Below are 25,947 nucleotides of genomic sequence, written 5' to 3' on the forward strand. Positions count from 1 at the left end.
ATTACAAGGCGATTTGGCTTGTGTGACCCAATTAAGAGCCTTCTGTCCCATGGACCTCCTTGGACACCTCACCTTCTGCCCCCAGGGGCACTGACCTCCTCAAAGCCTGCCCACCTGTTGAGGACAGAGGCTCTGCCATCCTGCTAGAAGTGCTTAGACAGAAGCAGTCGAACTGGTTGTCAATGGTGGGAAGCAATAAAACTGGGAGAAAAAACACTTCTTTAAAATCCCAGGCTGGGCGTGAATGTGCAGGCGTGGCCCAGGTAATTAGCCTCTTTGCCTCCCCCCCACGCCCCCCCCCCGCCCCGCCTGGGCCCGTTGTGTCAGGTTGCTCCTCCTATGGCTCCTCCTCCTGCCCCACCTTCTCCTCCCCACAGGTGTGTCCCTGGGCTCTGCTTGCTAGTCCCACTCCGTGCCCGAGACACCTACCAAGAGACCCCAACCAGCAGAAACAGGCCAACAAGTGACCTGCCATGGAAGGTGCCGATGCCTCTAGGAGCAATGGGGCCAGCCCGGAAGCCAGGGACACTCGCAGCCCATCGGGTCCCAATGGCAGCCTGGAGAATGGCACTAAAGCAGACAGCAAAGATACCAAGACAACCAACGGGCACAGTGGGGAAGTGACAGAGGGCAAGACCCTGGGCAGTGCCCTGAAGTCAGGGGAGGGGAAGAGTGCCCTGTTTTCCAGCAATGAGTGGCGCAGGCCCATCATCCAGTTTGTGGAGTCTGTGGATGACAAAGGCTCCAACTACTTCAGCATGGACTCTGCGGAAGGCAGGAGGTCTCCTTATGCGGGGCTCCAGCTGGGGGCTTCCAAGAAGCCGCCTGTGACCTTTGCTGAGAAGGGGGAGCTGCGAAAGTCCATCTTCTCTGAGCCCCGCAAACCCACGGTGACCATCGTGGAGCCAGGGGACATCCGCAGGAATAGCTACCCCAGGGCTGACTCTGGCCTCCTGCTGAGGTCGAAGTCTGGCTCTGAGGAGGTGCTGTGCGACTCCTGCATTGGCAACAAGCAGAAGGCGGTCAAGTCCTGTCTGGTGTGCCAGGCTTCCTTCTGTGAGCTTCATCTGAAACCCCACCTGGAGGGCGCTGCCTTCCGTGACCACCAGCTGCTCGAGCCCATCCGGGACTTCGAGGCCCGAAAGTGCCCCTTGCATGGCAAGACTATGGAGCTCTTCTGTCAGACTGACCAGACCTGCATCTGCTACCTCTGCATGTTCCAGGAGCACAAGAACCACAGCACTGTGACCGTGGAGGAGGCCAAGGCTGAGAAGGAGGTGACTTATCAGGACCCCGGCTGCTCCCCGCTTACCCTTCCCCCCCTCCCACCTTGACCCTCAATCCACTGTGCTCCGTTCTTTTAGAAAACAAGTTTTCCCCCTTTGTACCTCCAGCCTGGGGGTCAGAGATCTAACTGCCAAAGATCTTGGGAGAGGGGCATCCTTAAGTGAGGGAATAGAAACTCCAGAAAGGTTAGAAGCTGGACTAAGTTCATGAGATAAATCTAAGTCAGGCCAGAGTGTAAAACTGTATTAAACTCTCTCCTGGGCTCCACTTGCCCCCCCCCCCCGCCCCCTCTATGAATAGAAAACTCTTCCCTACTGAGCAGGATTGGACCCTAGGGAGTAGGTCAAGAATGAGAGACATATTAAGGGGATTTGAGGACTCCTGAAAGACCCTTTTTGCTGGCTCCAGGTTTGCTTTTGCAGTTCAGCAGCTACTTGAATCTGCCCTAACTTGGAAGCCATTTCCTTCAACCCCCCTTCTCCCCCCCCCCAGGCTTTTACACCCCTTACTCTGCTTGTTGTACTTGGTTCTGAAGCCACGCCCTTCACCCCCACTTTGGCATCCCTTACTCTTGCTCAGTTGGGCCCTGTGTGCTTTGTTTGTGTGGCTTCAGCCAACAGGTCTGTGCTTGTGGATGGACAACACAGGAGTGAGAGCATGTGTGGGCGGGTGGATGTAAGCGTGTATTTTATACGCATGCGGATGTCTGCGAATGTGGGTGTCTGCCCATATTTGTGTGGGGGCTATGTAAGTGTGTTTGAGTGAATTCCCCGTGTGTGATGAGGCGGTACTTCCATGGGGAGAGGCAGGGGCAGGTGGAGACTTGTGCATGTGATGCACCTGGGGAAGGTATTCTGGGTTAAGGCCCAGCTGGGGCCACTGGTTTTGTCCCTTGCTGAGCTCACTCAGCTGCATGTGGGGACAAAGCGTCCTGGCAGCCAGTGCAAGGGCTTTACTTTCTCATTAGCTTTTGTACCTCAAATTGCAGAGGGTCTCTCCTTGCCCAGAGCCTTGATTATGTGCTTGTTGGTCACTCTCACTCTGTGTCTCTTGCCCCTACCCTTGGGGCCGCAGGTGCTGAGTCACAGGTAGGGACAGAATCAGACACCCTCTCTTAGAAACATCATTTGGTACTCGAAGGTGTCTTCAGTTTTGCTTGTTCCCTGACTCCAGCATCTCCTGGCTGCAGCCTGGCTCTTAGCTTCTCGATGATAGACAACAGAGGGCAGGAGCATGAAGCCCATTCGTGGAGACAGTGCTTAGAATTCCAAGCAGAATTCTAAGGGCACTGGGAAATGAGGCAGGCTGGCTGTTACGAGGTTGTCAGTCTTTAGCTCCAAGCCAGTGAGTGGCTCATTTCCCTCCATGTGAAACTGAGGGATGGACTACACTGTTTTCACATTTCTCTGTGATGGCCCAGGATTCTTAGAAACATCTCTGAGGACTCTGGGGTAAGAAGGAGACAAAGTGGGCACAGGGAACAAACGTTTCAGGTTCTGCTTCCACTGAGAGCCAGTTAAACACACAGACCTCTTTTTCTATGCAAGCTTCGGCTCCACTGTGAGTGCCTGTAGAAGAATTGGCTCTGGGGGGCAGGAAGGTGTGGGCAGCTTGGCTTGGAGACACTGAGATCTCCAAGTTGCTGTTCTTAGTCAGTGGATGCTGTAGGGCTCAGAGAGTCCTTGCCCTCAAGGGCTTGTGACATAGGCAAGGAAGTAGAGGCTTAGACAGACAAACAAGACAGAACACCCTCCCAGGTATGCAGAAGCATAAACATAAATTTCAGAGGGAGAATAGCAGGCCTAATGGTGCATTCACAGCCTCACAGTCTACTCTTTACTTCACAGACTGGGGCACACACCCAAGGAAAGGAAGGAAGGAAGGAACCTGGCTAATATTATGGCTGGAGAAAAATGTGCCTAGGTTGTCTTGCAATATATGAAGTCACCTTGGAAGGGAATGGGATCCTGGAGTGACTGCTATGGTGGGAACTTGGGGTAACTTGTGTGTGTGTACAACTGACCTGTGTATATTCTTGCAACACAAGGATAGAGTGGGACCGAGCAGCCAGAAGACAGCACTGAAGCAGTCTGTCTAGGGCCAGCTATTATGGGATGTTGGGCTTGGGGAACTTTGACCCAGAACAGGGGAGGTCTTTTGATAGACTGGTGTGAAGCAGATTGTCGATTCTGGCATCCTCTGAAGGCATCTGAAACACTCAAACACTATCTCCCACATGACTTCGCGCAAGGAAGCAGGCAGAACCAGCTCTACCGGCCTGTGCTGAGGCTGGATGAGGTCACTAAGCAGTGTCTGGGGGTGGTTGCACAAAACTGAAGATGACACCCATGGCCACAGGCACTCATCCCTTGAACCTCAGCTCTATGTACAGACTTGGAGGACAGACATAGTGTGCCAAATGGTGACCCTTTCCTCTAGTGGACCTCAGTGTTTCCCTCTCTACTCCCAATGTCCCAAGCGGTTCCAGGGATGCTCACTAGTCTAGCTTATCTGTGGGTTTTCTCATGCTATGGTAGGAGGTGAGATGAAGAGGGATATGAAAATCTTATTTATCCATTAACTTCCCTACCCATCCCAAGTCCCTCCTGTTACAGCGGCCTGCTGTAGGTGGCCCCGTCTTAAGGCACATTTGACATGGTCTCTGGGTTTCACAACATCACTGGGGTAAGAAGGCAATTGCTGACGACATTCAAGCTGGAGTGCCACCCTAAAGGGTCTCATATTCAGTGACTCGTCCACATGGTAGACAGCATTATCTGTCTCAGTTCTGTTACTGTGCCCTGTGGCTTGATTTCTCATCTTCTTGCCCAATTCTCTGAATGAGGCCGAGCTACTACGTTACAAGGCTAATGCAGGCACTGGTCCTTGGGTTTCTTGCTGTGCTGGTTTGGGGAGGAAAGCTCTTTGGGCAGATAGTGGGGGCTAGGATTCAGGAAGAGGAGCCAGACTAAAAGTCAGGGTGCCTCGAATCTCTCTGGGCATTTTCAGGGAGAACGTCTGGTTATGAGACAGGGACATGATAGTTGGAACCTAAGGGGATCAATCAAATGAGAGATTTAGAGATAGGAAGCAGGGAGGAAAGTGAGAACCAGGCAGGTGGGTAGTGATCCAGTCTCTGTGGAGCTCATGTGTGGGCCAGGGTTGGGTTTGGCATTTGCATGGTTACAAATGAAGCAGTCTGGTGGGGTGGGGTACCATTCCAGGCTCAAAGATGCAAAGACTCACACAAAGGTCAGGGAAGAAGAGCAGAGGGGCTGGGATTTCTCTCCACCACTTCAAACCTCTTTTCCCAGTAGGATTGGAAGAGTCTTCTTGTGATCTTCCAAACAAGGGCTTCCAAACAACAGGCTGCAAGCTGGGGTCACTCCATGACTTGTTAGAACATATTGTCCCAGGCTTTGCTCCAGGAGGTTCTGGTTCTCATGGATTCTTATGTATAGCTGGCAGGGGAAGGTAGCCCAATTCTCTACAAGGAAACTGAAGCTAAAGGATGGTTGGTGATGTCTGCAGAGTTCACTGCTGGTCTGCAGATGTCAGGATGAAGTGTCTCACCCTAGTCAGCACTTTCCTCAGACCTGCGGCTGTGAAGAAGCAAAGGGAGTGAGAAGGGGACCTCAATGAAGTCGGACAGACATAGGGCTGTTTGACATGGGAGTTTAGAAATATGAAATCTATTCAGCATTTCAGATTCTTATCCAGGTAATTACCATGTGTCTGGGAGTACAAATTTGGCAATTAACTGGCTCATTTGGCAAATGTCACAGCCCAAGGCCTATGCAGTTAGTCCGGGCTGATGGAAGATCTTGGCGGGCCAGAATCCTCTCCTGGGGGCCTTGCCGGGCCACCTGTCTAGTGCTTAATTATGCCTACACTCGATGGCCAATCTGGGCTGAAGCTCCACAGACTGTGCCACCCCTATGCTCTCAGGGGACCTCTACTCACTCAAGGCCACAAGAATTTCAATGCTGGGCGACCCACACAAGGGTCATCCCCACCATCAGAGAGGAGAGGCTCCAGACAGTGTGGGAGAAGGGAACAAAGGAAGCATTTAGGGGCAGGCCTGGGCAGGGTGAAGGGGAGGAATCAAGGAGTGGGAGGGAGCCAGGCGAGAGGAATGGGGAGGGGTGGAGCACTGGGGAGCTGAAGCCTGTCAGACGTCTGGGGCTGCCTCTCCATTCTGTGAGAGGAGGGAGAGTGGAAGAGAGGGAGCTGGAGTCCTTGTGGGTGGGGGAGGCGGTAGGAGGGGAGAATTGCTAAACTTCACCAGCTTCAAGGAGGTGGGAAAACGAGCGAAGGACAAGGCCTCTGTCTAGAATGCTGCCCAAGAGATGCCTCTGAGGGCCACAGAATAAGAAGTGGCCCTGTGATTGTATCTTGGTCTTACATTCTCCTCACTGTGCACACTCAGACAAGCTACACAGTCCCTCCTGCCCTTGGTGGCTGCATCTTCAAGGCGTGGCTAACACCATTGACCTTCACAGGGTCTTTAGCTCGTAGGAGATGCTCAGTGGCCCATGACTACTTTCCTCTGTAGTCATGGTGTCTTCAGACACCCTGTTGTTACTTCTGTACAGAAAAAAAAACAAAAAACAAAAAACAAAAAACAAAAAAACCTGACAAGCACTACGATTTGAGGCACATCGCTAGAGATTTGACCCTAACCCCTCTCCTCAGTGGGGCACCACTCCTCCTAGAGGGGAAGAAGGCCCATTTCTGTGACTCCCAGCCCCAGAAACCTCCTGTGCCCTGCAGGTTTGGTCTTGCTATGGTGTGGGTACCGGGTCCCTCCCAGCCTGTGTCCGACGTCCTTTGAGCCCTAGAGAAAAGGAAAGCTGGTCTCTCCTCTGCCCTGACCCATGCTGCCGCCCACTGCTGCAGACAACTTGTCTCCACTTCTGATCCTGCCCTTGCACGTGTCCAGGCTGGTCCCCTCCTCCTCCCAACATAGGTGGCTGGCCAACACCTCCACTCTTCTCACCTGACCTCAGAAGGCCCCTGACCTCCTCCTCCCTCCATTTCACAGAGTAGACTCCCAGGGGCTGATCTCTTTATCCTTGACTTAGATGCTTCATGGCTTAAGCCACATTGAACTCCATGCCTTGGACTCAGTACCTCCTTTCTTCCTCTTGGCTGGGCAATCTATTCGCCTAGGAAGGGCCCTTTACTCAGCTGTGGGCTGACCATACAGCCCCTGGTAGATGTCTCTTGGAGCCACTGCTCACCCCTAGCTCTTGATTCTGGCTTTCACCCTCTCCCAGTTGCAGAATTTCTGCCTGTCCTTAGCATTTTCTACCTCCATCCTTCTTCCCCCAGAGTCTTCCGCTTTCAAGGATTCATGGTGTCTTACATCTTAAGTCTGAAGTCTCAGCCACTCAGTGTCCAACCTCAGTCTGTCCTCCTATCCTGACTTATGTCTATACTATTAGATTTTTGTTTAAATTAGATAAAGAAGAAGAAGAAGAAGAGCATAAGATGAAACACAGGATGAGACATATTAACCGGTTTATTATAGGCCTGGCAGAGTAGGGAGACTAAGAGAGAAGAGAAACAGGGTAAATGGCTGACCGCCATGGCCGGTTGCCATAGAGAGAGAGAGAGAAGAGAAGCAGAAGCAGACAGAGAAGAGGAGAAGAGTAGAGAGTGTAGAGAGAGAAGTGTAGAGAGAGCATAAATGGGCAGGGATCTGTCTTTTAAAGGGGTCCTCTACACCTGCGTGCAGACTTGGTTCCCATGGAACCCTCGGCAGACTAGGGTACTGCTTGTTCCACCAGGTAACAGGGGCAGGCCAGCATAATGCCTGAACCTTTCACATACCATATCTGGACCCCATCATAACCCATGTACCAGACTCACCATCCAACACAGCAGAGTCACCTGAGCACACCTGTCCCTATCCTAGTTGTCATGCCTACCGCCTTGCCCAACCTGGGAAGTGCCATATTGATGTACCACAGGGACATTATTCAGTCAGCACTTACTCTGTGCCAGGTGCTTTCTGGAAGCTTCTCTTGCTGATCCCATCTCTCCTACACCCTCTGTGGTGGGTGTAGGGGCTTAGGTTACCTCCACAGCACAGACGAAGCTCCTGAGCCATAGAGAAGTTAAGACACTTGTAAGACCCCGCAGCCTGCCTGGGGTGGTGGTTAGGGGTCTCAATCTTGGATTCTTATTCATGAGCTCTGGGTGAGCCAATTCAAAAGGCTCAGCTGCAGAACATGGGAAGCCTCCAGCTGTACTTTGACCCTGGTCTCCCCAGGAATTCTTGTATTTTTGGTTGTGAGCCTAGCCTTTAACGGCTGAGCCACCACTCCAGCCCATCCCCAGGAATTCTTTAGGGATGGGAAAGTTGCTTGGACAGACCCATTATCTCCCGTCTTCTATTCCTCAGGATGCAGATCTGCTTGCTCAGGCCTGGACCACATTTGGGTCTTCATATCACTAGCTTGGCCAGCCTTTGCTTCCTGGCCTCTGTGACTGTTCACTTTCAAAGAGTAGAGTTGGAGGGTGGGGGCTCACTCTCTTTGTTCTCCTCCCTCCCACTACTGTGTCTTCCCTCAAGCCTTGTTCCAGAGGCCTGGCCAAGTCCCCACCCTCATCTCTTCCTGAAAGCCAGTCTTCCTCTCTGTTGATGATATTTTCCATGCTGTGGGGTTGTCAGACTTTGGAGGTGGGGTAGGTGCTTACTGAGAGCATCTTAGAGTCTTCTTGCCTGGAGAACCTGGGAATGTGGCAGTGATGGGCAGGCAACGGAAGCAGGACTTCCCATCTGAGGGTCTCTGTGGCTCCTGTGTCCCTGCCTTCCTCACCTCTGGACACCCTTTCTAAAAGGCCAATAGGAGCCTTTCTACCATTGGATGCCCTGCTCTGGAGTTTGCAGCAAGCATCCCAGGGTATCCCCTCAGGATCTGCTGCAGACACCCCATAGTCAACCCTCAGATTGGCGAGATGTTCAAAGGCATCTGATGATGCTCCAGGCCCAGATGCTCACAACTCCTTGCCGGGAGAGCTCATCATCCTCATGGTTTGTGATTTCTCCACTGTGGCTGTTCTTATAGGTTCCTCAGGGAGATGGCTAGAAAATGGAGAGACAGAGAGAGAAAGAGGAGGCTGTTTTCAAACCATGGTGGTTATGGGAAGCTCTGAGTCACGCAAGACTTCCTTGAATGATCACCCCTTATCTTCCAAGCTTTAGACAGGGCTTTGGGAACTCCAGTGGGTCCCATTAGAAAAAAAAGATACCCTCGACTCATTGAATAGCTTTGGCTTTAGCTTCATGCCTTCTAATCTGCCTCAGTTACAGCTGGTTTTCAGAGAGGGACCTTCCCCCACGTGGAAGCCAAGTGTGGATGTGATGCTGGTGTTTTAATGCCCTCCTGATAGAGCCTCTTCCCAGCTGCCCCAGGGTCCAACAGTCTGAGTGCTTCTGAACAGGGGCCTCAGGTCCTCTCATCCCCTGCCTGGCCTCACCCTGTATTCTTTCCTGTAGAGAGCCTGGGGAAGAGTCCCCATCTTGCCTACACTGCAGATGAGTTCCCTTTCTTATAAACAGGTTTACAGCTGTGCTTGCCTAGACCCAGTCTGTGCTGGCGGCAACCCCAGCTCTTTTTTGCAACACAAGGCCTGTGTCATGCCATAGAAACATTGCATGGGGTTACTGCTACAAGCCACTCCCTGGGCAGGGCTCTGCTGAACTGGGTTGAATCCAGATCCTCTCTTTCACCAATGGCCCCAGGCCCACTGGAAGGAGCAAGAGCCTCCCACCCTTCATTAGGTGGGAAGGATTAAGAAGCTTATCCCCTTTAAGGACATGGCTGAGCTGCTCAGCCCTAGTGATCCAAGAGTACAGAGGTATGGTGTTTGATGCATGCCTGGATTCTTGGCCACTAGCACACAGCCCAGCAGATCTGGGGGTGCTGATAACATTTGCTGAGTTAAGGGCTATATGGATGAGTGTTGAATCTGCCTGCATTTGCTCTTGTGTTGAGTCAGCAGTCTGGGTCTCAGGTCCTGTTCCCCTGTCTCCCTGCTCCTGACAATTTCAACCTCCACATTTCCCCACAGACCGAGCTGTCACTGCAGAAGGAGCAGCTGCAGCTGAAAATCATTGAGATTGAAGATGAGGCTGAGAAGTGGCAGAAGGAGAAGGACCGGATCAAGGTGAGCAGCCTCAGGCTCCCTTGCTGCGCCCTCACTTGCCTATATTGCTTGGGAGAAGGCAGACCTCTGTGCTGCTCCAGGCTTTGGTCCACAGTGATATCCATACTTCTTTCTTTGGGTTCCTCCCATTCCCTTTGACATTCCTATCCACTTCCTTTCTCAGCCTAGGTCAGGCATTTAGGTGGGATTTTGCCCATCATCTGAACCAGCAAACAAAGATCCTAGACCCATTCTTCAATGTGTCTTCCATATCCTCTAATGCCTGCTTTGCTTACCAGACTACCCAGCTACTAAATACATGCCATTTCTTTTCTCCTTGGGCCAGCATAGTAAGCAGTATGTCTGCTGTGGCTCAGATAATTGCAGACTAGTATGAAGTTAGTGACTGTGGAGCCTGGCCTCAGGAACAGCCAACTGATTTACTTTCCAAATAATGTTTGCTCTGGTTGGGGTTTCAGCAAACATACCCTGACTTGAAGGAGATTGTCTGAGTCTGTATAGAGTCACTAGAGCATGGAATAGTGGCTTGTGTTGTCCCTCCCAGGAAAACAACCATAGTAGATAAGGAAGAGTAGAGTATGAGAAACACCTGCAGACACACCTGTAACCCCAGCACTCAGTGGGCAGAGACAGGAGGATGAGAAATTCAAAGCCTTGACGACATAGTAAGTCTGAGGCTAGCCTGTTTTACTTGAGATCCTGTCTCAAACAAAGCAGTGTTAACAAAGCAATCCATCCAAATCAATAACCCACACACTAGCATGTTTATCAGTAAGTGGCACCCCTCAATGATGCTTTTGAATGAGAGTTGTGGACAAGGTGACTTGCAAAGTTAGGGTCCTGGGGGTTCTTTGAGTCTGTTGGAAAACTAGGGTTTTTGTTTGTTTGTTTGTTTTCCTTAATGCAACTCTTCTTCATTCCTCCCCTGATTCTGGACCTAGAGCTTCACCACTAATGAGAAGGCTATCTTGGAGCAGAACTTCAGGGACCTGGTGAGGGACCTGGAGAAGCAAAAGGAGGAAGTAAGAGCTGCCCTGGAGCAGCGGGAGCAGGATGCTGTGGACCAAGTGAAAGTGATCGTGGATGCCTTGGATGAGAGGGCCAAGGTGCTGCACGAGGACAAGCAGACGCGGGAGCAGCTGCACAGCATCAGTGACTCGGTGCTGTTTCTGCAGGTAGCAGACTCCACCACTCAAACTCTTTGTCCTCTTACTCATCTCATCCAGTTTCTCAGGCTCTCACTCATGCACGCCTTACACGTTTACCCTTACTCACTGACCCACTGTCTATCCATGCGTTCATACATCTGCCCATTACTCACCCCATTCGCTACCTATCTGCTACCCACCCACCCACTATCAATCCATCCATTTATCTACCCATTCACCACTACTCATCACTCACCATCCATCCGCCCATCCATTGCCTATCAGTTCACCATTCATTCATCCATCTATCCACCCACCCATTACACTCACTATTCATCCCCCTCACATCAATCTACCCATCCATCCATCCATCCACCCGCCCATCCATCCTTCTATTAGCCCTTCAGTCACTACGAATTCACCCATCTATTACCCATCCATTCATTCCCTATCCACCCACCCACCATCCATCCACTCATTGCCAGCACCCGTCTACTCACTAAACGTCCACCCACCATCTATCTGCCCAGTCACTACTGCTCTTTCCATCTGTTTACTTTTATATCCAGTCTACCCCAAGGATGGCACACAAATGTCACCTTGTGCCAAGTTCAATTGCTACGTACCAGCAGTGCTACAGGCTTGATAAAAAAGAGTTCTGTGATTAATTAGTGATGCCTGCTTTGGGTAAGGGAGGAATGGCATAAACGTGTTGCAAATTTGTTATCTTGGATCTAATCTGTTTGTGTATTCATGCATCCATCTTTCTGTCTGCTTGAATGTTTTGGTACTCCTGGGCATGCAGGACTCTATCAGGTGCTGTGGTGAATAGAGAAGTATAAGACATGGTTTCTGCCCCCAAGCAGCTGCAATCCAGCTGGGAAGATAAGACGTGTACAATTAGAGAACAATATGGAAAAGTGTGTAATTAAATGATAAAGCATGTGGCTCGGGAGATAAGTGCCTATGGAAATTCAGAGAAGGGCCAGCGGGCTGGAGCAATCTAAGGACGACTTGGTGGAGTTTGGATAGGGTCTTGCAGGCTGCTTAGGACTTGAGAAGGAGGAGGGATACTCCAGGATGGAGAAGGGAAGTGTTGAGGCAGGATTGAATGAGGCTGTCAAGATGGAAATACCCATCTGTTCTAGTTTTTCATGTACCTCTTTCCCCAAAGTCTACACAGCCTGTGTCACCTTTACAACTTCCTGTGCATGTGTATTGTATACACGTCAGTGGTGTGAACCATGGAGTCACTCATCTAAATGCTAATTCAATCAAGGCTGATTTCCTCAATCGTCTGTCCAAGCGAGGAAAAGTAAGGCTAGATACTGAGCTGATCCTAGAATTCAGCCCTCTGGCTCTCAGTGCAGTCTCCAGTTCAACCGAGAGCTCACTTGCAGACCAAGGTCTCCATAACTTACAAAGACTGGCAAAGTTAATGGCTGCTTTTCTCTCTTGGTAGGAATTTGGTGCATTGATGAGCAATTACTCCCTCCCCCCACCTCTGCCCACCTACCATGTCCTGCTGGAGGGAGAGGGCCTGGGACAGTCACTTGGCAACTTCAAGGATGACCTGCTCAACGTGTGCATGCGCCACGTTGAGAAGATGTGCAAGGCCGATCTGAGCCGCAACTTCATTGAGAGGAACCATATGGAGAATGGTAGGTACTCCCTTGTCCACGGGGCCAGGCTGTGAGTGTTTCTCAGTCAATTCCTGCTGCCTGATGTAGACAGGAACCTGGATAGCTGACTCATGGTCTCCATTCACTCATCCATGGGACCATGTTCAGACTAGGGTTCAGGGATTCTAGCACTCCTATTGAATTGGTAGCTATTATGAGGGGCCTCTAGAGCAGAGAGATTCTGGGAACTGCTGCACAAGTGCCTCCTCTGTGGGCGCATTCATTAGCATCAAGGACTGGTCTCGTCCGGGTTCCATCTAACTGCCAGGTCTAACCTAGCAGTTGCATACTGCTGCTGCTTGAATGGGCCAGACTTCGCATGGATGAGTTGTAGGCTTCAGAAGTAACCTAGAATTACATCTGGGCCTGGAGGGAGGCCTGTCGCCATGGCTGTGCTGAGTAGTGTTGAGCCCACAGGCTGAAATTGGCCTGGCGGTGGGTTGAAGATGATGGGGCATGGCGTGTCTCTGACTCACCTGCCCAAAAATCAGCTCCTACTCTGAGTCATGTTTTCCCTATAGAGGTCAACCGAATTCTCTCACAGAAAGCCTCCTAACCTGAGGAACAGCCCTGCTAAGCCCCATTCTACCCAATCCTGATCCCTTTAGGGCCCAAAGCCTGGGTACCTTCTCCAAGGCCACACCCCGATGGCTCAGGTCCAGTGCAAGGTCTTCAAAAACAGCCCTATTAAGGCCTCATAGCCATCAACACACACTGGAAATGATTCCATCTGGTCTCTAGGTGGAGCACATCACTCTTCCCTGAGAACAGGGGCCTAGGAGTGTGTAGGGGAGCACCTGGGCATGATACCATGCAGTGTCCCTGTGAAATATGGGGGACATTCAATCACACCTAAGGACAGATAAGACATTTTAGCAAGACAATCATTTGGCTTAAAATGGCACTCAGATCCTGACAGCCTTTTCCTAATGACAATTGCCACAATACTAATGGGGATGGTGACAGCTGAGGTGATTGAGGGCTCCCGCGACGTGGGCATTATGCTGAGTCCCTTCCTTCCTTGGCCTTTCTCTGCTCCCTTGTGGGGTGTTGCCTCTTGCAGATGTCCAGGTTGATACTCAGAGAAGCAGCCTTTCAAAGGGCCCCCAGATGACAGGGAGGGGGTCGTGTTGGGCTTCACACTCTGCTAGTCTGGCTGCTATGCCTTCTCATCTCAAGCGGGGCTAGCAGCAGCAGCAGCAGTTTGAGGAAGGACTATCTTTGCCTCTGTGGTACTAACCTTGCAGGGGAGTCACTGGGTATGGTTTGGACAAATGAGAGAGGACAGCCCTAACTGGGGTAAGGTGGCTTGTGAGCCTTGTAGGAACCACCCGGCCTCCTGGTGCCTCACTTTTGCATTTCTAGGTCATGATGGTTTGAGCCACAGTCTCTGTACAGGTGTGGTCCGGCGTCCTCTGTAAGGTGTGTAGTGAGACAGTATCTAGGAGCAAGGTTGGGTATGCTGATTCAGCTGCCCTGCACCTGTGATGCGGGCCCAAGGCAAGCCTTCTTTGCCTGTGTCATGTTTTTGTCACTGTTGCCTAGTGGCTAGATGATATCTGTTGTAGGAGATAGAGGATGGGTAGCATATGAGTCAGGCCTTGACTTGACCATCTGTTGCTCCTTGATGATGGCTTGCCTACCAGACCAGGGATGCACTCCCACCCCCACAGGCCCAGGGCTCAGACACACCAGGCCACCTCCAGAGATCTTTGGTTTAGTGGGACCAGGGCTGGACAAACACCTTTAGTCTACTGTGTGCCAGGATCCTGCTAGACGCTGGTGATGGAGATGAGGATGGATAGGTCTGAGCCATTCACTCCTTACCTGAGAGAGTGAGAAGGATGGAGGAAATAGAAGTCAGAAAGCACTAACAGACAGGAGAGGGGTGGGAGGGCAGCAGGGTAAGAGGCAGAGTTGCGCACTGAGAGACAGGTTAGTTGGGGTTTGAGGGCCTGCAGCTGTGCGCAGTTCACAGCTGGCCAGATCCCTGGACCATGGAGGCTAAGACAGGACCTCATTCCCCTATCTGATGCTGTCATGGTTGGGGCTGAGGTAAGATGTGGGGTCAGAAGCCAAATCCCAACTCTGCCTGGATTGTCCTATTACCAGGGGCATCTCACTACTCTCACCTCCTGAGCCTTGATTTCCATTTCTGTTACATGAAGATGTTCATACCTGCCCAGGAGCTGATGTACAGATCAAATAAATCAAAATAAATAAAATGGACACCAAAACTGGGCATCTCCTTGCCACGCACACAATTGCCCTTGCAAGGATAAGACCGTGCCTGGGCAGTGGCTCACTGGAGTAGCAGGGTTGGTATGTTCAGTGTTGCCACATCCTCTGAGTCTGTTAGAGTCTGGCTCTCCCTGTGAGCTAACTTCTCTTCCTCACATGTCCCTCTCTTCCAGGTGGTGACCATCGTTACATGAACAGCTACACCAGCAGCTACGGGAATGAGTGGAGCACACCTGATACCATGAAGAGATACTCCATGTACCTCACACCCAAGGGTGAGGGAGAGCATGCTACCAATGGCCGAGGTCCCAAGTCGCCCTCAGACAGGTTCTTCCCGGGGTAGAGTGACCATAACGCAGTGTGTCTGGCACCTACTTCCTGCCCCCGTGTGGGGGTAATCAGTGCCTCCTTTCACTCTCAGGTGACGTGTGTCCTGGTTTGGTGACAGGTTATCCAGCACTCGGCTCCTTAGATGCATTGGTCCCTGATGCAGTTTGTCAGTCTCTCCCTTCCTGTAGCCTCTGTCCTTCAGAGTATCTGGCAGACTCTTCTCTGGCATCCCAGAGCTGTGTGGCGCTTCTGCCAAAGTTGCTGCAAGTAACTGGGTCCTGGGTAGGGCTGCTGCTTCCCGGGCCAGTCTGCCCCTCCGTGTTTTTCCCTTGAGTCACCTGCCTCCTTAGCCCACCCTCTAGGGGACAGCCTGGGGGCCTCTAGGCCAGGGTCTGCCTGTCCCTGGCTCAGGATAGTCTAAATGTTCTTAGATGCCAACCACAAACCACAACAGTGCTTATTGCATAAGGGTGGGTGTACCAGGCCATAGGCCCAGGGTCGAAGGGGCATGCAGGTGCATGTGGGAGCCAGGGGGCCTGGAGAGGAATGGGGATGCTGGAGAGTGGAGGGTGGGATGGGAGGGGGAAGATTTGGGGAGGCACTTAGCTGAAGAGGAGCCAGAGGCCCTGAGCAGCTACTGACAGACAGATAAATCCACAGTGGGCAGAGCTAGGGATTGGGAGAAGTGAGCTCATCAGACAGGAAGTTCTATACCCTGCCTTTCAAAACAGCACTCAGACTTTTGGGAGGTTCTAGGCTAGAGGGCTACTGGAATTTTGCCTGACATTCCTGGGGTGAACTAGGCTCTGACATCATTCTTGTCCCCTCTCTGTCCAGAGTTCTGCTCTTAGCCAGTTCCATGAAAGGACAAACTGTGCTGGCTGGATCCCTAGCAGCCCTCTCCTTAAAAACCCATGTCTGCCTCGCTCTAGCCTGGTCCCTTTGGCTCTCCCCCTGGTCAAAGACTAGCCTGATGGGGTGGTCCAAACCCCACTGGCTCCTGCTTGATTCTCTCTGCATAAGAGAGACCCATGGACAGAGTGGCCCCATGCTGGCCACCAGGTGTGGGGAGTGCGACCTGCCACAAAGGCTCCCCGAGAGTGCCAGGGTTGAGCCAGCCTGAGGCTGGTCACAGTTGTGACATCTGTAGGTGGAGGAAACAGGTTCCTCTGGTGTCCCTGCCCTGCAGGGACAGGATGGGCAGGACACCTGCAGCTCCCAGGCTCAGAGAGGCATGGGAGGGGCTGCTGAGATGTCAAGGGGACCAGGGAAACAGGGCTACTAAAGGCTGTCAGGCCAAGCCTGGAAGTTTGGAGTCGGTGGGGTTAGGCAGTGATGGTGACCCCCTCCCTTGGAGAAGTTAGTTCCCAGGCTGAGGAAGAAGGGACTCTCTGCCCAGTACAGGGGTGGGGTGGGGGGCAGGACTATGACAGAAAGAGGACAGGCAGGCAGGTGTTGGGCTGGGTGAGCCAGCAGTGGGTGAGGTATATGGTGTCTAGGAAGAGGGGTAGAGACAACAGGAGGGCCTTGACAGGGCTGTGTGGGAACATAATGCAGGAGGGTGGGGAGAAGCCACAGGCTGTGTTGATACCTGGGACAAGTTCCCAGCTGGCTCATTAGGCTTCTGTAGGAGGCTAGGTCTGTTGGGTGAGGACCCAAAGCCTCTGCCCCCACTGCCACCATTGTCATGGCTTCTCCTTCTTCCTACTGCCCTGGATCCCAGCCTCTGCAGTCCAGTTCGGACAGGCCCTGGCTCAGGAGCAAAGTGTTGGCTTGTCAGCCTCAATGACTGAGCATCTTAGCACACCCAGAACCATCCAGCCTCAATGACTGAGCATCTTAGCACACCCAGAATGCTCTGGAGACAATGACCAATAGTGACCCCTCTGCTTCTTTTTTTTTTTAATTTTATTTGTTTATTATGTATACAACATTCTGCTGTCATGTATATCTGCACACCAGAAGAGGGCACCAGATCTCATAATGAGATGGTTGTGAGTCACCATGTGGTTGCTGGGAATTGAACTCAGGACCTCTGGAAGAGCAGTCAGTGCTCTTAACCTCTGAGCCATCTCTCCAGCCTGACCCCTCTGCTTCTTAAAGGGTCCCCATTTGGGTGATGAGTTTTGTGACTGCCTCAGGCTAGACCCAGGCACTGTTCCTAATGGAAGAGTCCAGTGGGATCTCAGGGAGATGTTTGGGGTCCTGTCTGGGATTCCCCTCAACAAGTCAGAGCCGAGTCAGGCCCACCTTTCTGCAATGCTGCTCCTGCCCCACAGGTGGGGCCCGGACTTATCAGCCATCATCGCCCAGCCGCCTCTCCAAGGAGACCAACCAGAAGAATTTCAGCAATCTGTATGGCACAAAAGGTAGGATGGGCTCAGCTTAGGGTAGGCAGGGGCCCACGTAGGTGTGCAGGAGGACATAGGATGGTGTATGGGCTGGTTGAATTTGAATGCCTTGACTACCCAGTGTAAGAGAAATGTGGCCAGGACAGGGTGTGTGTGTGTGTGTGTGTGTGTGTGTGTGTGTGTGTGTGTGTGTGTGTACATGTGTGTGGGCTAATGCAGAAATGCATGATGTCATTAGTTAGGCTTGGGGAGAAGCTGCTGAAACCCAGCATCTTAAAAACTTCACAGTCCATTTGCTTTTATCCCTAAAGGATGAGTAGGGGGAAATGGGGTGATTGTGTACCATGAGGTTGGCTGTGGGGGTCTTTCCCAGCAAGCATCAGGACGGAAGGCCGACAGACCCGAGTTGACCTTTGTATTAGCCATGTCATACTAAAGCGACTTATCTAAAGTGCAAATGGGAAGGAAGGCATGACTTGACACCAGTGTGCCTGGACATCCCAGAGGCACTGCCATGATGGCCATGATGGTGGGGGTGGGGATATGCTTTCCCCAAATACAGCTGTCAGATACAGGGTCTCCTGCTCTGTGTGCTGGACTCTGGGTCAGGACTGTGCACTCCTGAAGCCTCTGTTTGGGGGATGGAGCTCATGGGGACTGGGACAGTTTTGACAGGCACCCCCCCTCCCCAGATCCAGCACTGGGAAGTCTCTTCAGTAAAGAATAGACACCTGGAAAACGGAAGGTCACTGACATCTGGTGGAGAGGTCAAGGCCTGGACCTCTCTAACTGGTTATTAAGATTCATAGCTGTAAGGGCTGAGAAGCTAGCTCTGTTGGTAAAGTACTTGCCATGCAAACACAAGGACCTGAGTTTGACTCCCACCACTCATGTGTAAAGGCTGGGCTTGACTCCATGTGCCTGAAATCTCAGTGCTTGCAGACAGGGGGATCCTGGGGCCATGCTGACCAGTCAGTCTAGCCAAATCAGCAAATTCCAGGTTCAAAAGGGGCCCTGTCCCCCAAAACAAGGTGCATAAGTGACTACAGACACCTGATGTTGACCTCGGGCACAGGCATGTGTACATATGTGCATGCACACATGTCCACCCATTAGCTATCTCATTCCACATACAAAAGATTTACAGCTGTGACCAATACAAAATTATCTGTAGGAGAGAATGACAGCAAGACAATTCATTTGAACCACTTCATGGCTAGTACATGACTCAGTGGAGGTGTGTCCTTGTCCCTGACTCTTACTGGCCCCCAAATCCAACCTCAGAGTGGCTACTTGCCTTATTTCACCCAATTTATCTGTTAGGGACAAGAGAAACACACGGTTAGTGGGCACAGCTGCAGAAGGATCTTAACTTAGGAGGTACCCAAGGCTCTCTGCTACTGAAGAAAATGTGGGTGCTTCATCAGTGGGGATGCCAATGCCATCTTGATGCCCTTGCTTTCTCCCTATTTCCTTTTGTTACACACCATAGAAACCTTCTTGCACATAGCTGTCTATTAGCTTGTTCACCCCCACGAACAGGACACCAGGCATTCTGTCAACTGTCTCTGTCCCCAAGTGATAGGCTATGTTTGTATTTATTTTGTTCATTAGTTAGCACGTGTATCCATCAAACATGCAGCGAGTACCTTCTAGGAATAAGGCTCTGGCAGGCGTCGGTTTGATGTTCAGCCAAACAAACATGTCCCCAGAACCACAGGAGATGGACAATTAGACAGCCAGCTGCGACCCAGGGCACAGGATGTGCAGGATGATGAGAGGCAGCAGGAAGAGGCACACAGGGACTTGAGGGAAGTGACGTGGAGACATGCTGTATGAATTTTCTGGGGATGGGGAGCAAGGGCCCAGCCCAAGCAAAGGACCATTCTGGATCCAAAGCCAGAGGCAAGAAAGAAGCTGTTGTTGGAGGAAGTGAGGTCACAACTTGGCTGGAATTCTAGGAAGTGGGTGGGAATGGTGGGAATGAACAGTTCATGCAAGACCCCTGGGTTGTGTTAAGTGTTCCCCGCTGTTCTGAGGATAGGAACTGACAAGATGGCTCAGCAGGTAAAGGTACTTGCTGTGCAAGCCTGGTGTTTGGTCCTAGAAGCACCATGGAAAGGTGGACAGAGAGGAACAGCATCCAGATACTCTTGACCTTTCACATGCACGGTGGCACAGGCTACTCCACATCCCTTGTCATAGCACACTAGAAAGTACAAATTGTTTCTTATGCTGAGGACAGTGGCCTGCAGGAGCACACCTATCCTTTATACACCTTCTGTAGCAGGGAAGACTGGGGAAGTGTGATGCAGGCTTAGTGGCATCCTGACCTCAGAGGTATCAAAGGAACCAAGAGTCAAGGACTTGATCTTGTCCTGGTCCTGCCCTTTCTTTTCCAGACCAGCCTACCTGGGCCTGACGTGCCTTCTTTGTCCTTCCAGGTAACTATACCTCCAGGGTCTGGGAGTACTCGTCCACTGTTCAGAACTCTGAGGACCTGCCCACTGTGCCAGGCAACTCCTCCTTCTCGCTGAAAGGTGAGCTCAACCCCTTGCTTTGCTTGGAGGCTGCTCTGCTTGAGTCTCTGTTTGCTTTCTGGCTAGCTCTTCCCTCACCTTCTGGAGGTGAGGGCTCTGACCAAATGGAAGCTGAGCCTAGACCTTTGGTGCAAACCAAAGATGGGGAAGGGGTGCGGCCATGGCAGTGTTTCTTGGGTGTGACATACATACTGGCTCGTAAAGATGAGCTGGGACAACAGGTCTCAGTGACTGGAGAGGCATCCCTACCTGCTTGACCTAAATGTTCCTTTTGGATTACTTTCCCAGCCTCTCTACTATGGAATTGATTTAACTCTGTTTATCCAGTGACTCCAGAAACTGACTTGATCCTGTAAAGTTATTTTGCAGCAGCCCCTCTGGGGAGGCAGGCTCAGGCCTCTTGGGGGTGACCTTCTTGTCCTATACTTGACCCCCCATCTACTTACTGTATTCCTGTAGGTCTTGTGCGGGTTAAATGGTCTACACTACTACTCCAACTCCCTTGGGTTGGAGTCATCCTGAGAATATAGGCTTGAAGCAGTGTGTAGTAGTGTGTAGTGAAGTGGGGTGTACTATTTTGTGTAGCAGGCCCACGGCCTGTCTCTCCTTCTAGGCCATAGAGGCAGCTGTGATGGGGAGGGATTTCACCTCTCCCTGCACCCAAAATGCCTGTCCCAGGAGGATCAGAGGCTGGGTCCCTTGGGATGGAGAGGGAAAGGAGCTATCTAGGGTACACCCCCTAGGACCCCCACAGCAAACAACGGCCTCTGAAGTAGCTTTAGTGCTTAGTGGTCCAGCCAGGCTAAGGCACAGCCTGTATCAGTGACAGGATTCTTGGGCTACAACAGGTCTCAGTGACTTTGAAGAAGGGAATGAATAGGGGGTTCCAGCCTGCAGGATCCAGAAGAAGTCCAGTCTCTGGGCCAGGCCTGGAATACTCTGAGACTCACCTTGGCATGCTGGCTCTCAGCATATGCTTACCTGTTCTTTGCTCAAGCCTAGCCTGAGGGCCACCTGACACAGAGGGTGACAGCTCCTAGCTCTCAGACATTCCCCATCAGACTGCATTAGAGCTTTCAGCTAAGGCCCACCCTGGAAGGGCCTCTTCTCAGATACAGTGAATCCACCTCACCCTCAAGCAGAGTAACTCACCAGGCTGACTAGGAATGGCCTAGACAGGTTGCCCTGTATGTCAGGAGAAGGATAGCCTGAAGTCCTGAGACCTATTCTTCCTTTCTCCATATCCTCTACCAGACCCACAGGCAGACAGGGAACACTGGGGCTGCCAAGCCGGCTCTAGCTCCCAGGTCTGAGCAAGGCTGTGGAGCATGGAGGAGCACAGTGCCCCAGTGAGGTGTTAGATTTTCAGCCTCCTGGATAGTAGGCACATGCTGCTAACACCTCTCTCTCTCCCAGCAGGCACTGGGAAAGCCCCCTATCAGTTCACAACCTTGGGACAGGCCACTGCAGAGTTTTCCAAGCCACTGGACCGCAGTGGGCTGTTTAAAAACAATCCCGGTACCCGCCTTCTTTCCACCCCTTCCCTTCCTCTGCCATAGTAGGGCAGGTGGGCCACCCTGGGGGAGATCCCTGCCACTTCTAGGGTATCCTGGTCCCTATTCCTCAGAGCTCCCCAGAGAGAGATGCATGTCCCCTGTCCCTGCCATCCTAGCTCACTCTCTTTGGACTTCTGCCTGCTGCCAAGGCTGTTCTCATGGGCCACCCCTAGCTCTTACAGCTGGTGCGGGTTTTTCTTTCTGGAAACCGAGAGGTGAGGTCTTAATTCCCAATCTTCATCGTCACTCAGGGCCCACAGAATCTTCTCTTTCTCAGGCAGTTCCTACCCTACATGCAGGGACATTCCCAGGGGTTCTTGCTCAGTGCAGTGGGAAATGCTATAGTCTTGTTGGACAGTGGCTGCCAAGGACAGATGCTGTTAATCTCCCCAGTTTCTCATTCTCCAAGTCACAGGCCAGCTTATTCCCAGATGCTGCTGTTTGCCCTGTGGGCTGAATGGGGAAGAGGGGTCCATTGTGCTATCAGTTTAGTTCTTTATAGGGGTCCTGGGCTGAGACGGAGGGAGGTGTCAGGCAGCTTCATTCTGGGCTAGCACTGTCTCACCAAATACAGAGAGCCACCTGCTAGGATCCTGGACTTGCTGTCCTAACCTTGAGTGACAGTCACACTGGCAAATGGCTGCCCTTCTTCTGTGGGTTCCTGGTCTGCTGCTAGTGAGCTGTGACACTAGCAGAAGGAATGGGATTATGGATTTTGGAGGCCAGCAAGCTGTGGGTTCCAATCCTGATAGCCACTTGCTGCCATATGACTCAGGCAAACTGCTGCACTAAAGAGAGGGGAGGATCAAGCAAGGGGCAGACACTCACATGGTGCTTGGCACAAGTGGGCCTCGATAAATGAGAGACATCACCCTGACCCCAGCATAACACCGCAGAGCCAGGAGTCCTTCCTTCTGGGCAGTGTTGGCAGGGGCTGCTGACTGAAGGGCTGTCCTGGACTCTGGGAAAGAGATAGGTCTTTGGCGGTAAGCCCTCAGGACAAGTGGGTGGTGCTCCTAGCAGCATAGTGAACGTCTGGACTGGGAGGCAACATTTTCCCACTGTCTGTCCCTGCCCACCTGGCTGGCTCCTTCTCCTTCTGCCTGTCTGCCTTGCCGCCTTCTTCCTTTGGCTAACCTCCCAGGATTTCTAGTTGACAACTGCACCATCCCAGCTATTGCACACCTCTGCAGGTGGCTGAACTTGCTCTTGGGCTGGATGATGCTTCGGGGTCACCGTGGGGCAGGGAGCTATGCTGCTCCATCTGTTGGGGTCCCTGGGCACCAGCCCAAACTTCTCTTGACTGGAGCATCGTGTCTTCCCAGGCTATCCCTCCATCCTCCGGAGTCAGGCTTCCAAAGCCCAGCCTCAGACTTGGAAATCTGGCAAGCAGACTTTGCTGGTGAGTAAGGTGCACTTAGTGGAGGGTGGTCCTGCAGAGCACAGCCATGTCCAAGGACATGGGAGGCAGCAAGGACTCAAACAACCACCTGTAGCAAAGGGAAAGAGAGACACACAGGCTTATATGCAGGGGACCTAGGTAAACACACACTGCCTTTGACCTGTGTTTAGAATCTGTAGCTGGGCAGCCAGTGTTTGCAACTGCAAGTAATCACTGGGTAACAATGGTGGCTTGGTTTCCAAGAGGTGTGTGATTGTAAATACTTAGTCCATTGGACAGGCATCCTGAAAATGGGTCCCACTCCTGGGTCTACTTTCCAGCTAGGATAGCATAGAGGCCATTAGGGGTGATAGCGTGTGCTTGGGGGAGCTGGAACACTGGACATGTGTATCAGGATTTACTCTCTAATAACCCTAAGCTGGGGTTATTAGAAAGCAGCACTGGTGGTGTGGGTGGCCAAGGATCCAGACCACCTGCTGGCACCTCAGAACCACATACCCTTTTCAAGTCTTCATTCTTATAATATGATGATGAGATGAGGTGGCCCCCAGTTCCCTGCAGACCAGATACATCTGGGAATAGCAGTGATCAGAGACTGTTACCCTGGAGCCTTTATCTCCCCTACTGTTTTCCCCCCAGGGTTTGTGCTAGGTCCTGAGAGGGCTAACCAGTGTACCATGCAGGTAGCATCAGGGTTTTGTTCAGATGGTGGGTTCCGAGCTCTTGGCTTCCACTGCTTTTGCATTTTGAGGTCAAAGCACAGGATTTGCCCTGTTCTCCAAAGAGCAGCTGGGGCTGGTTTAATTGGAAAAACTCTTTAATTTGTGGGTGAGAGGAGCTAAGTGATTGCGTGTGTAATGTGGAGCTGGGCCCAAGGGCATTGAAGCAGCAGGACTGTGGAAAGTAGATAATGGGAGAAAGTCATTCCTTTCCCTGTCATATACATTCCTGTCCCCCAGACCTGAGGCCCTACAGAGAAGGCTCTCCAGTCTCTGAGGGCTCCAGCAGGACAAGGCTATGGTGTCCAACTGGCACCTAGTGCTGGGACGATGGAAGCCAGTGTAGTGTGCACAGAGGCCAGCCTAAGATGCAAGCTGCCTGGCAACTGGGACCCAGCCATCACCAGTTTGCTCTGTGATCGTGCATGAGTGGATCTTCCATGCCTCAGTTTTTCCATTTCTAACTTGAATTCCTCAGCTTGGGTGATCTCACAGTCCTTCTAACTCCCACATACTTCGATCCTATTTAGGGAGGTCTGGCAAAGAGCACCCTACTCACCCATTGCCCCAGCCTCTGACTACAGCCATGTTCGTTGGCCTGCAATCCATATGCCATTGACTCAGCCGTTCTGAAAGACAAATCCATTCACCTTAACCTGTGGACTGCTTTGGGGTCTTGGAATGGACCTGAGGGCTAGAGAACCTGCTCTGCTAGGGCAGCCTCATGACTTTGTCCACGTTTGATTTCTGTTCTTGGGCCTCAGTTTCTTCCTTTGTGCAGGTTTTTTTTTTTTTTTCTCCTGAGACAGGGTTTCTCTGTGTAGCTTTGGAGCCTATTCTGGCACTTGCTCTGGAGACCAGGCTGGCCTCAAACTCACAGAGATCCTCCTGTCTCTGTCTCCCAAGTACTGGGATTAAAGGCATGTGCCACCAATGCCCAGCAGTTTCTTCCTTCGTGAATTGATGGTTTAGCCCAGGTCTGGGCTGCAAACCCTCCTGCCCTGGCACTGCCTAGGCCCAACTCCTGCTATGCAAGAGTCACAGACCAGAGATGTCTGGGAAGCACAGAGAAGCTTCATGTCTGACCCACTTAGGGACAGGGCTGATTCCTGAGACCCTCCTGAGGCCAGCAGTGTGTTCTAGTAGCCAGGGACATCGACACTTTGCTCTTCCTTTCCAGCCTCGGGGACCTGACTTCTCAGAGCCCCAAGGCAAGGATTAGGAGAACAAAAGGAGAAAGACTGATTTCCCTGAAATTGCCATGTGATGTGACCCAGAGAGGAGTCTGGGAAAGCTATTCATGGCTCTGGCTAGAGAGGCTCCTGTTCCACGCTTAGGGATGGTGGGTGGGGAGCACAGTGGGCTGGGGCAGTGGTTCACTCATTCTGTACTGGTCTGTTAGGGAGAATCATGCAGAGAGCCTAAGCTGACATATAAAGTGCTTGAGATACAAGAATGATACCAAGAAATGGGGTGGGGCGGGGATGATGGGATCTTGGAATCCAGCCTCTGGGTCTCTCATCCTACTCCCCTTGTTCACTAGCTGGGTGACTTGGGCAAGTTGCCTAGCCTCTCTGTGCATTGGTTTGCTAGCTTATAAAGTGGCCATGATCACAGTAGCTTATTTTAATTGGACGGTTGTAAAACCTAATTGAGTCTGTCGATGGAAAGCTCTTGGCACAGTGCTGTGTAGTTCTGTAGAACACAGAGTGCTCATGCACATGGTGGCTGCGGTGGCACTAGGAGGACATTGTGGGTGGCGGATGAAATCCAAGCTCATATACTAAGTGGCAGGAAGGGACTCTAGTTAGAATTTGGACCCAGAAGTTCTGGTGATATCAAGGGGCCACCACTTAGCAGCAAGATAGGCGGGTAGACCTTGCAAGTCAGGTCACAGGGCACAGCGGGCTGTAGATTTGTTCCAGTGCTGCTTCTGGGAGGGCTAGGCTGGGTGGGCTGGCTAGGCGGTTCTGCTACCACCTGGTTGCTCTAATCATTCCTGTTTCCCTCACAGTCTCACTACCGGCCATTCTATGTCAACAAAGGCAGTGGGATCGGGTCCAACGAGGCCCCATGAGTTCAGCACAGAGCTCCACAACCCCGTTCTCCTGTTGCTCCTGCTTCCTGAGCTGCTGCAAATGTAGGGCAGGAGCCTGGCCCCGCTCTGCCCACCCACAGCCTCTGACAATCCCCCTCCCCAGGGCATGCTGGCTTCCTCTGCTCCCCTATGGGTTCTTTTTCTGCTTGGTGACATACAGTCACTGTGATTTCTACATGTGAGGCCAAGTTACCTACCACAGGGTGAGAGACAGTTGGGCTTCTTTCTTGTGACCCTCTCCCAAAGCTGGTCACCAGGCCCTCATGGTGCCAGTCTGTTTCCCCCTGCCTAGGCTCTCCGATGTCCAGGCTGTGTGACCACTTCCCTCCACCATGGACAGTAGGTGCCCAGTTAAGGCAACCTCTCTGTGCCCATTCCTTGGGCTCACATTTTATCAGCAGCCTGAGCCTGTCAG

General features: G+C 51.9%; 1 protein-coding gene across 1 annotated transcript; it reads left to right on the forward strand.

Annotated features, from left to right (window-relative positions):
- The first annotated feature begins 473 nt into the window (after positions 1 to 473).
- On the forward strand, positions 474 to 25,511 carry Trim29 (tripartite motif containing 29). The gene is made up of 9 exons (XM_027411897.2): positions 474 to 1,277; positions 9,370 to 9,465; positions 10,407 to 10,640; positions 12,076 to 12,274; positions 14,710 to 14,811; positions 17,146 to 17,235; positions 19,662 to 19,757; positions 22,639 to 22,715; positions 25,449 to 25,511. Exons 1-9 carry the CDS (start codon positions 474 to 476, stop codon positions 25,509 to 25,511), a joined length of 1,761 nt encoding a protein of 586 aa, XP_027267698.1.
- The last annotated feature ends 436 nt before the right edge of the window (positions 25,512 to 25,947 follow it).

This window comes from Cricetulus griseus, chromosome 4, assembly GCF_003668045.3.
Source record: "Cricetulus griseus strain 17A/GY chromosome 4, alternate assembly CriGri-PICRH-1.0, whole genome shotgun sequence".
Lineage (NCBI taxonomy): Eukaryota > Metazoa > Chordata > Mammalia > Rodentia > Cricetidae > Cricetulus > Cricetulus griseus.